The following is an 11,370-nucleotide window of genomic DNA, read 5'->3' as shown; positions in this document are numbered from 1 at the left end:
GCGCAGGAGGGGAAGACCCTCTATGAGATGGACTGATTTGGTGACTGGGGTAGTTGGGATGGGTGTGTCAGAGGCCGTGCTGGTTGGCGCAGGACAGAACAGGGTTTCGGGCTGTTGTGCGTAGGGTCCCTATGAGTCGCAAACGACACATAACAACAAGAAACGGCACATAACAACAACAAACAACACAAAGATTTCTTTATGCTAGTGATCTTATAATTATTCCCTATTTCAGGTTTGAGATCTGATGATAAAGCTTGCACACTTTCCTAATTCTTCAGCTTGGAATTCTTAAATTCTTAGTCAACTAAATGATAATTATCTGCTATCCTAAAATGATAATGAATGATCATCTCATTAAAAGGGCTCCGTTTCTTTCAAAAGTTCTTTTTCTCCTTTTGGGCATCAGAGGGAAAGGTTTTAAGCAATCTTGTGCAATTGCATAAATCTCTCATTTGGTTGAGTTTAGATACTGTAGCGTTAGCAGCAATACGCTCATTATTTATAGATTATAAACAATTCTACAAAGAAGGATCTCATTTTCTGAACCAAGGACAAAACTTTTTCTTTTAATCCAAGTAAATTTCTTTTATCATCAACAAAGATCTCCTCCCTTTACACCGATTTGGGTTTATATCATTTTAGAGTTAAATAAGTGAATTCACACTCTGGATGAATAAATAACTGAGGGTCAGAATGAAGATTTATCCTTAGATCTGCAGCACCCTAAAGTAGTGAACTTTTCTGAGAGAAGTCTACTGTTAGGGAAAGAGAGGCTTAAAGTCAGCCTGACCAACAGAATGAATCCAGGGTCGACCCTCTGGGAAGTTCTTTTCTAATTTCTATGGCAATTTCCCATAATCCAACTTTCTTGGTCACAATCTATGAATCTTCAAATGTGTAAAAACCAAACATTACCCACTCTTGAGTTATTAGTAAGAGAGCAGATATACCCTTTTGTTGGTGTGTGGTTCTACGAAACACAAAATCTTGGGGGCAGGCAGTGTGTGTGTGTGTGTGTGTGTGTGTGTGTGTGTGTGAAGGAAATAGAAAAGATGTGGTGTGAAAACTAATGTATTCGAATGTTGTAAATAAACCAATATGAAATTTAAAATGAAGTTATTAAAAAAAAAACCAACAAGATGTTATGCATTCAATGCTCTTTATACAATGCTATGTAAGAGCTAGAATGAGTCTGAGCATGCGATGCTATGATTTTTCTTCAGAAGTACCTAAGGGAATTTCTTTTCGAAGGCCCTTTGGCATCTTCTAATTTCAGATGGGTCCTCAAAAAAAAAATTCTTAAGTTTTGTCTGACATATTTTGGGCATGTTGCAAGGAGGGACCAGACCTAGGAGAGGGACATGCTGCTTGGGCGGGTGGAGGGATAATGCAGGAGAGGAAGACCCTTAATGAGATAGATTGACTCAGTGTCAGAGACAAAAATGTTGGCACAGGATAGAGCAGGGATCACAGCTGTTGGACATAGGGTCTCTATGAGTCGCCGGCGACTTGAGGGTACATAATAACAACAACAAATATTGACGCCACTTAACTAAATCTAGAGTTTTTAATGTATTTCCAAACACCTACAATCCAGTAAGACAGAACAGTCACAGGCCAACATTCCATAATGCTCACAATGTATTTATTCCACCGCATTATTTCAAGCCTCACCCTACTCCACCTTCCAGAGACAGAGAGGTGGGGAAAACAAAAACACTTTCTTTAGTTAATCTTTGAGGCCAATTCCCGGCACTTCATTTTGGCGTTTCCACTCCCTTGTGTACCCAAAGACAACTTTCCCGAAATTTCCATAACGCTTTGCTGCCGGAGTGCAGGCGGACCAGCCTCGCCCCCTATTTTTGTCTTCTGGACGAGCTCGGTAGGTGGCGACCCCTCTGATGGCCAGAGCCCCGCGGCCCTGGGGGCCCCAGTGGATCTGGCTGTTGAGCTCTGCCTGCTTCGCGCCGCGGGCAGCTCCCGGGGCGCCCCCGCAGCTCTGCCTTCCACAGTGCGAGGCACCGGGGCGCGCCAGGGGCACAGGGCGGTGGGCGCCGCGCCAGCACCCCGTGTGGCCAGCCCGAGGGAAAGCCCGTGGCCAGCCCCCGGTGACCGTCGGGGGCCAACTCTGGGGGGCACAGCGGGGGCGCGAGGAGGTACAGAACGCCGGGCGCCAGGGACTGCAGTCATCGCTGACCTCCGACAAGTCTTTGTCCTGCAGGAAGCCCCCAGGGGCGCTACCACGACGACCCTCCCGTTCCTGCCCGGCGGAGAGGATGGGGGACGGCGGGGGCGTGACCGGGGCGTGGACTAAGGCCACCAGCATGGTGTCAGGTCGCCCCAACGACGAAGACGCCGGGCAGCAGTTGGGCAGCCTGAGGGGCAGCGACATCTGGGGGCCGGCGGGCGCGTCCCTCTGCGCGTGGCCCCGCGGGTGTCCCCAGGGAACGGGGCCTCCGCTCGGCCGATCAGGCGTCAAATGTGCGGATCGAAGGAAAGATGGCGCCCCTCACCACAACGTCCAGTCTCTCCAGACGGGCTGGGACTCGGTCAAGTCCCCGGGAGCTGCAAGAGCAGCCAGCTGCACACTAGCGACGGCGGTTGTCCTCATTTCCTCCCGCCTTCAGAAAGTTACTTCGGCACTTTTGACAATCCATGCAGAGCACGAAAGAAAAATAAAATGCCAGCATGACTTGTCCCCAGGTGAGCAAGCTCTGCAGGATCCCATTCAGCGGAAAAGAGCCAGGTGAGCTGGAAAGAGGAGTTCAGCCCATTGACAATTCAGCCCCGCAAAGGGTTAACCGCAGCCTGCCGGTTCGGTTTACGTGTAAATAGAGAGCAGCTGCTTCGCGCGGGCCCCGCCTGGCTCTTTTAAGTGTTTGATTGGTTGCCAATGACATCACCGCCCGTATTATAACACAGAAGACTCGAAAACGCGTCGGGTAGCCCCGCCTTAAAGAGACGAGGCCACGCCTCCAACCCGCCTTTCCCTGTTCTCCATTGGTCGCAGCCTGCTACGAGGCGGTGATGGGGTTTCTCCGGATTTCTATTGGTCCAGCGCGCCGTCTGTCGTTGGCGGGTCCTCCCCTTTAGAACCGTACATTTACAGTGTAGCAAAAGAGAAAGTAACTATGTTGCTGCTGGAGATCAATGAAGCCAAGTGAATGGGGGCTGAGTGTGTGAATCTACAGCAGAAGCAGAGCGCCAAATGGTGAAGGGCTATTATTTTATAAAGTAAGTAGAAGTCACCGCCGATACTTAGGAGAACTGGGAGTAGAGGTAGAGGAGTGGAAGGTGGGAGGGGTGTGTGTGTGTGTGTGTGTGTGTGTGTGTGTGTGACAGAGACAGAGAGACAGAGACAGAGAGATGCAGTACTGATGAGGAGCCACAGCAGGTGAGGTTATAAGGTCTGACTCCTGCTGCTCAATGCGTTTACTCTCTCTGCAGTCTATTTGGATTTGAGGCAGAGACAGGGGGAAGATTTGTTGGGATGCTTTGCGGTAATTTTAAATGCCTGACGCTTGTTAGCACGCTGTATTGTGAAGGGAGAGCTTTAAGTGCCCCAGGAGTGGGGAAGGGGAGTTTCTAACCACTTTCATTTCTTGCCAATCCGACCCTAGTCTTGTGGTGAAGGGCCACCGCGAGAGAAGAGGGCAGTTCAGCATTTGTCTGAGAGGTTTCCTGGGCCAGACTGGAGGTTTCACGGGTGATATATCAGCAGGGCGGTCTGCTGCAGGGATGCCGGCCTCTATCCACTCTGTGCGTGCGTGCTGGCTGCGCACTCTGTGTTAGAAATGGGGGTCTCTGTGTGTCTGCCCGGACATGTTCTGCATCCCTCTCTGAGGAAATGGACTGTTGATCCTGGGATAGGTTCTACAATGTAACACAATAGCAAAGGCTTTCACTGTTTGGTCCAGATGGGAAACAGTTATAGCTTCTGGAATAGTACTCGGCTTTTCAAAAAATACTACACAAGGGAAGAAGTGAGAGGGTTGGCTCTTTCGCTTCCATCCAAAGGTGAGTGAGAGAAACCTGAGTAGGTAGTGATCTGGGGACATGATGAGTTGCATGCCCATGTGTGGATGGATTCTGCCTGTGACACTTCAGATAACTGTCGTGTGTAGAGGGGATAGATAGATGATATTTTCCAGATAGCTCTTAAAGTTCGTTTAGACGAACAGCTCTTATTTGGGGTTTAGGTTCTTTTCTGTGTGCTTGTCTACTAGAAAGAGAAGAACTAGCAGGCCACCCTGTGCCTTGCCGCTATATTTATAAGGAAAAAGAACCTGTCCCTTTGCAGATGCTCTCTCAGGAGATTGGACATAGAGCCTGTGGACAAAATTTTACTGTGTCCCTTAGATAAGGAAATTCTCTTTATGGAATCCACAAGAAGTTCAATCCTCTTTTTCGGAGTTTACCATCTGGATGCGGTTGAAATACCATACAGAGCAACTGGCTGGCTGTCAATAATAGGAGCTATAAGATGCATCTTTTGTATGAGTGGAAGAAATGAAGGGGGAGGAGAGTTTAGGTAGTTCTGTCTTTAATGGTGGGGGTGAAGGTACAAGGGTCCTTGGCTTAAAGGCTTTGTTTTAAAACAAGTGAAATGGGGAAATGCAGATTAATTTACAAAAGGCTAATGTGGCACATGGGAAGTTGTAATATGACTATGTTGTGCTTTTTGGAGGATCTGATACACTGGGAAGCAAGAAAAGTACCTAATAAGTAGATGTATTTAGGGGGACACTTTCATTGTGATTCGCACGAAGCCGGCATCTGCCTTGCAATATATTTAGCTGCTGTGTATTTCTGTGACTCCTTGCCAGAGCTCTTGGTCATCGCTTTGCCTTTGCAGCACATGAAGGGATTAAGAGGGAAATGTGTGAGAGTTATACACATGGTAGATTTCTCAGATGGTTGCTGTATACTTCTGCCCAGGAGCTGAGGTCCAGAGTGAAGAGAGGACCTCTTTTAAGACTCCTCCTTCCTATTTTCAGCTTAATTTTTGTGTCCGTTTTTTTCTATTGCCAAGGCTGAGCTTGCATGGAAGACTCTGAGAGGTTTTTAACAATATCTGTGTAGAGACTCTATGTTTAACCTTAGACTTAGCAACCACATTGGGTGGGTGCATCCTCTTTCTGTGTGTGAAAACATGAGTCTTGGGCTTTGAGAGCGGAATGGTAAAGGGCACTTAGGATGACTTTGCTCAGAGGGCTGCGAGGCTCTTTCCTGAGGGATTGGATTAGACTGCCTTTTGTGTCATGTGACTTTATTCTCTCTTCCCTCCTCCCCTTCTTTGCAGACTGTTTTGAGTTCTTCTTGAATTGCCAGTTTTCAGCCTCCTCATGCCTCCATCTCCTTTAGACGACAGGGTAGTGGTGGCACTGTCTAGGCCCGTCCGACCTCAGGATCTCAACCTTTGTTTAGACTCAAGCTACCTGGGCTTTGCTGTCCCAGGCAGTGACGGCCACCCTCCTGTCATCGCTACCACCGTTGTGACCCTCAAGGCTGCGAAACTGACGTATATGCCCTCATCCAGCGGCTCTGCCCGCTCCCTGAATTGTGGATGCAGCAGTGCCAGCTGCTGCACTGTGGCAACCTACGACAAGGACAATCAGACCCCAACCCAAGCCATCGCTGCCGGGACTGCCACCACGGCCATTGGAACCTCGACTGCCTGCCCTGCTTACCAGATGGTCAACAACAATGAGAACACAGGCCCTATGAGTCCATTAGGAGGGGTGGGCAGCTCTGTGTCAGGGACCCCCAAGCAGCTGGCCAGCATCAAGATCATCTACCCCAACGACTTGGCGAAGAAGATGACCAAGTGCAGCAAGAGCCATCTGCCAAGCCAGGGCCCCGTGATCATTGACTGCAGGCCTTTCATGGAGTATAATAAGAGTCATATGCAGGGAGCTGTCCACATCAACTGTGCCGACAAGATCAGCCGGCGGAGGCTGCAGCAGGGCAAGATCACTGTCCTAGACTTGATTTCCTGTAGGGAAGGCAAAGACTCTTTCAAGAGGATCTTTTCCAAAGAAATTATAGTTTATGATGAGAATACCAATGAGCCCAGCCGAGTGATGCCCTCCCAACCACTCCACATAGTCCTCGAGTCGCTGAAGAGAGAAGGCAAAGAACCTCTCGTGTTGAAAGGTAATGCCCCTGCCCCCCTCCCAATCAGCCTGGATTTTCCTTACGAGTAACAACTTTTCCTTCCTTGGATATGAAAAACCCAAACAAACCTTTTTCGTGTCTTCTCTTCCATGACCTTTCTTAATTGTATGGGGAAAGCGTTAAAAATAGAAACACATACATAAACACACACATGTACAAGCCAAACCCAAAAAACATTGAGCGAGAAGCCAGCAGATCGGAGTCGTAATCTTGTTTTGGCTTCCAGTTTACACTATGCAAGTAACTCACCTCTCTGAGACTGTACTCTCATCTTTATACACAGAAGCTTTATCTCAGATGAGATCTCAAGCCTGGGTCCTTTGATAGCTCTCTATTCCGATCAATATCTAGTTCAAGTGACTGTCTCTCAGACTTAACTAAGTTGATGGAATGGAGGAAACCCCAATGGTGATGGATCACAGGCAAAGCTATAGATTATTTCTGTGGATGTTCTTCCTCTTTCTCCTCAGTTTGACCAGATTAGCATTCCTATGATCTGTAAAGTGACCTTCAGGAAGGGCAAAGATTTTTAACGTTACCCAGCAAACCCCAGGTTACCAAAGGCATCCATCCTTCTAACAAAAAAAATCCCATGGGGACAGACACATTTCCAGGAATTGCGTCCTTATTTACCATCCTCTCTGGCCTCACTTGACAGCCATTAGTATTTTGTATCTCCTCAAGATGGAGTGGTAGTTGCTTGTCCTGGTATGTTTAATCAGGAACAATTTTGGCATTGGGGCGCTGCTCTGGCAGAAGGCCCAAACTGCTTACTTCTTCCACACAGTGTCCTCTAGTGTACTAGAGGAGCCTTCATCACCTGCCCACCCCAACTGTGCTCTTCTGCATCAGAAACCATCCTTTGAGGGCGCTGCATACCACTCTCCTCTTCAGTGGCTTGGTAATGGTAGTGAGAATTAGTCATATTTTCCCCCTTTTCTACTATTGGCTTTGGAACCAAGGTGCACAGTTCTCAAGCCACATGTCCAATGAGTCTCCTGAAATATGCTATAAAGTGTTACTGGGTTCCTCGAACACTGCAACAGGCCATTTGGGCAAGCAAGTCAATGCTTTCCCATTCCAGGATGACAGCCTTGGTCTCTTCCCTGTCTTCTAAATGATGTTATATCTTTGATTAAGTAATATTATAGGAAAAATAGTTGCTTCTGAATTCCTTTGATATTCTATCTCTTCCTCTCTATCCGCCCCTCTTTAATTAAGCTTGTCTTCACTGGACTTGATTACCACAAAGGGACAACTTTCTTCACGGCTGGAAGGCTGTAAGGAGAAGGGGAACACTGTAGAATGTACACCAGAGGTGTATCCCAGTTCTAACAGAGCCTCCACATTGTTACTGTTACTGATGGAGTTTCCTGGGGCTACAATTATGTTCAGATTTATTCTGTAGCTGTATTTTTTGTTGTTGCTGTATTTTTATTTGATTGATCTAGGGTAATTCCCAGTAGTTTCCCTTGGTATTGGTCTCTCAACATCATGTTTGTTAGTCTTAGATGAGAAAATACCATCTCCACATTTTCCTTTTGTTTGCATTTATTAAGAGGTGTTGCCAATGTCTTCCCCCCACCCCCCACCCCAATGTAGAGTAGATGTTCTTGATTACAAACAAGTCTGTTGGATGAGTGTAAGCTACAGACAATACAGGTAGTGAACAATCCAGTATGACCAAGACTTAACATGGGGGTGGTTAAGAAGAGTTGCAGGTCTTTCTCTCTATTTTGTGTTTGATAGCGTTGCATACAAGGTGATTCACTGGGAAAGGATTCTCCTAGATGGGCTTGGTGAAAGTGGGATTTCTCTCACCCTCTGCTGTGGATGCAGCTGAGATTCAGGCAGCTCCTCTGTGTCCCAGAGGAAGGTTGCCTCAGTGGGGCGGGGCTGGACATGCTGCTGACCTCACCACGGGGCGCTCTTGGCGGCCTCTGGGAGGGATCATCATTTTCGGTTTGGTGAGACAGCGGCGGTCAACTCGGAAGAAGCTCTGGTAGAAGAGGTTGGACTATGTGTAGTTTTTGGGGTTTTGTTGTTGTTTTTTTTTTGTTGTTCAAATACTTGAGTGGTTTGCATGAAGAGCCAAGGAGTCTGTAATTATATTTCTTTATTATTATTATCGTTACTATTTTGGACTCTTGGTGGAATGGCTTCACATTGGGCCCAAGATGGACAGGAAGGGAGAGGGGCCCACCTTGGGAAATGACTAATTCTCCTTTTATCTGGGCACACCGAAACTTGATGGCACCATTGCTATGAAGGACCTGGGTGGGCATCTTTCAAAAGGCTTGGCTACCAGCTTCTTCCAGGTTCTCCTTGTGCATTTACTCTAGAGTGGGTCAATCAGACCATTTTGATCTTTCTTCTCTAATGAGATTTCTATAATTTCTACCTAAGATAGCCTAATGTTTCATTTCTGTGAAAATGGTGCTGTGTACCACTTTGGCATGAATGTTTCCTACAGAGATGATGTGGTCATTGTGCTGGGCTTAGGCTATATGGTGGACGCTCTAAGGCCTTGTTATTTCTTTCCAAAGATTTCAGCGTGATCTCAATTTATGGCTGGCCCAACTGATTGCCTGGTTTGTGTTTGTAAACACTGGTTGCTACCTTCCCTTTCCAAGTTCTCGGTCCTCTATCTCAGTGCCATGCTCACCGTATTTGGTGCTGCCTGTCAAGAGCAGGACTGCTCCGTTGCCATTTTCGTAATGCTGTGTCAGGGTGGGAGGAAACTGAGCAGAGGTCCAGAAGCCCCTGGGATTAAGTTGCTGTTCTAATTTACAGTCACCTCCCTGCTCTAACCTATGTCTGAATCTACTTTGTATCTCATTTTGTGAAGAATAAATGGCACCACATGTGGGTTTTTTACTCAACCTGGTGAAATGATGCAAATGAATAAATATCCAGGACTCTGTGAAGACTTAGAAATAGTTATAATTTCTTTTATTAAAATAAGAGGAAATGTTTAAGTAAGATTTCTACCTAAATTGAGTAAGAAGGTTAGTTTTGAGTTTTCTACACTGAGAGTTAACCATCTTGGTTGTGATGGTTATAATGTTCCTTTTTCAACAAAACTGACCTCAAGCAAATAATGTCTCATTTAACTGTTTAGAAAAGAATATTCTGTGATTTCTTTCCTCCTCTTTGAAAAAGAAATCAAACTAGAAAATTCTCAAATTCCTATAAAAAAAAAAAAAAGACAAACCAACAAACAAACCTCAGTATAAAGAATACCTCTATCACCTAGGGAACTCTAATGACCTAGTGAATTGAGAGCCGTACTTCCAACTCAAAGGTGAGCAGTTTGAATCCACCACTGCTCCAAGAGAGGAAGCTGGGCAACCTCCTCTTGGGTGACTTACAACCTCTGCATATAGGCTGGAGGGTCAGCTATGACTCAGTTCTGACACTCTGGCAGTGAGTTGATATCTGTCCCTTAGATAAAGCAATTATTAATATTTTATCCTGGTGGCTTTTTTGTTGTTGAAATGTTTTAAGATATAGTAGAGATAACTTTGTAAAGATTTAAATATTTGTAATGTTTAAAGGTTTTAGATTTCATAAAACTAGCATATTTGACAGAATAGTTCATTTATTTCTTTACCTAAATAACTGTGTTATGTGCCTGTTGAGATTTTCTTTCTTTCTTCCCCCACCCCCAAATTGTAGATCCTACTATTATATGGGGGTGCCAGCTGTATGGAGAAGCATGATTTCCTCAGAGTGCGAGGGCCCCAAGGCACCTTCCTAGGGTGTCCCTTTCCCTCTTTCATATGCTGTGCTATTACAAAACACAGATTAACAGGCTAACAGGCTGCTGTACTGTGACAGGCCTGCTTGTGTACAAGAAGTAGTTACTGAACAAGGGAAGGAGGAGAGGGAAGCAGTTTAGGAGGCTCACATACAGGGATGATTTGGTGGCATATGGAGTCATATTTTTACACTACAGAACTTTTCATCCTGTCTCCTGAGAAATGAACCACACAGATTTAGTGTTTGTCCACAGTAAAAAGAAGAAAAAAAAAAATAAGTAAACACTTGGAGGCAATACAGAGTTTTGTAACAAGGTACATGGCCATCCTCAGAAATAAAAGACTGCAAAAATTTGCTTCTCATCCCTACTGTGTTTTAATGGGTGCTGCGGAGAGAGTGCAGGAAAGGAAAACCCTTGATGAGATGGATTGATTCTGTCACCAGGGTAATGGGGGGTAAGGAGATAGGCGTGTTGGAGACAATAATGTTGGCACAGAATAGAGCAGGGTTTAGGGCTGTTGTACACAGGGTCACTATGAGTCACAGGTGACTCGATGGGACATAACAACAACATCATGGAATAGATAGTGTACCCTGAAAAGATGTGTTGTCAATTTTTATTGGTGAAGAATATTGAATCTTCCAGGACTGCCAAAAAACCAAACAAATCTAGCTTGGATGAAGTGCAGTCAGATTGTTCCTTAGGAGAAAGAATTGTGAGATGTTGTCTAACATACTGCAGGCATGTTATTTAGAGGGGATCTGTCCTTAGAAAAGGACATCATACTTGGAAAAGTAGAGGGTAGGTAAAGGAGAGGAAGTCCTTCAATGAGGCTGATTGACACAGAGACGGCAACAAGGCAGTTAAGCCCTGAGGAGATTGTGGGGATGGTGCAGAATCAGACAGGGCTTCCTTCTGTTGTGCTCGGGGCTTCTCTGAGTGAAAGCCAACTCAATGACACCTGAAAGGAACCACATGCCTCTTGTTCACAGTCCATTTGGGAATGGGTTTCCACAATAATGTTAACGAGGTAGGATTGATATAGAGGTTTGTTTTTTTGTTTTTTTTTACTCATTACTTCATGATATACAAAGAGATTACACTCAAGCTAGCAAGTAAGGGTAAGACACATGCCATGACACAAGAAGATCTCTAAGAAATCAACAAGCAAAATCTAGACAGACAAGAGACAAAGTACAAAGTCCCTTCCTTCTGTGCCAGCTTTTCTCAAAGGATGTCTACTATTGGAGCTGGCACTCTGAATCCCTTTCACCCTTCCAAACTATGAAGCAATACATTTCAATTTGTTAAGGGCTCCCACTTGTGGTATATCTATCACAAGGTAGATCAATACTCGATAACTCAAACAAATTTGGTTCTGACAATATAAAATGCTAACAGATACCACCAGTGTGGAAGTTGTTTCA

The 11,370-nt window shown here is 45.6% G+C and overlaps 1 protein-coding gene across 2 annotated transcripts in view; it reads left to right on the top strand.

The window, feature by feature from the left end:
- The first annotated feature begins 3,167 nt into the window (after positions 1–3,167).
- Positions 3,168–11,370, top strand: part of DUSP10 (dual specificity phosphatase 10) — a 71,871-nt gene continuing 63,668 nt past the window's right edge. The window contains exons 1-2 of one of the 2 annotated variants that reach the window (XM_006894545.1): positions 3,168–3,237; positions 5,306–6,159. In XM_006894545.1, the coding sequence (XP_006894607.1) occupies positions 5,349–6,159 (811 nt within the window). In that variant the 5' untranslated portion in view covers positions 3,168–3,237; positions 5,306–5,348. Of the gene's footprint in view, positions 3,238–5,305; positions 6,160–11,370 lie in introns of those variants that run through there. The other variant, XM_006894546.1, reaches the window with a different exon arrangement.

This window comes from Elephantulus edwardii, unplaced genomic scaffold (assembly GCF_000299155.1).
Source record: "Elephantulus edwardii isolate Elephantulus edwardi_28Jun2011 unplaced genomic scaffold, EleEdw1.0 scaffold00146, whole genome shotgun sequence".
NCBI lineage: Eukaryota > Metazoa > Chordata > Mammalia > Macroscelidea > Macroscelididae > Elephantulus > Elephantulus edwardii.
The sequence above is the reverse complement of the archived record's forward strand: the minus strand, read 5'-3'. Positions and strand labels throughout refer to the sequence as shown.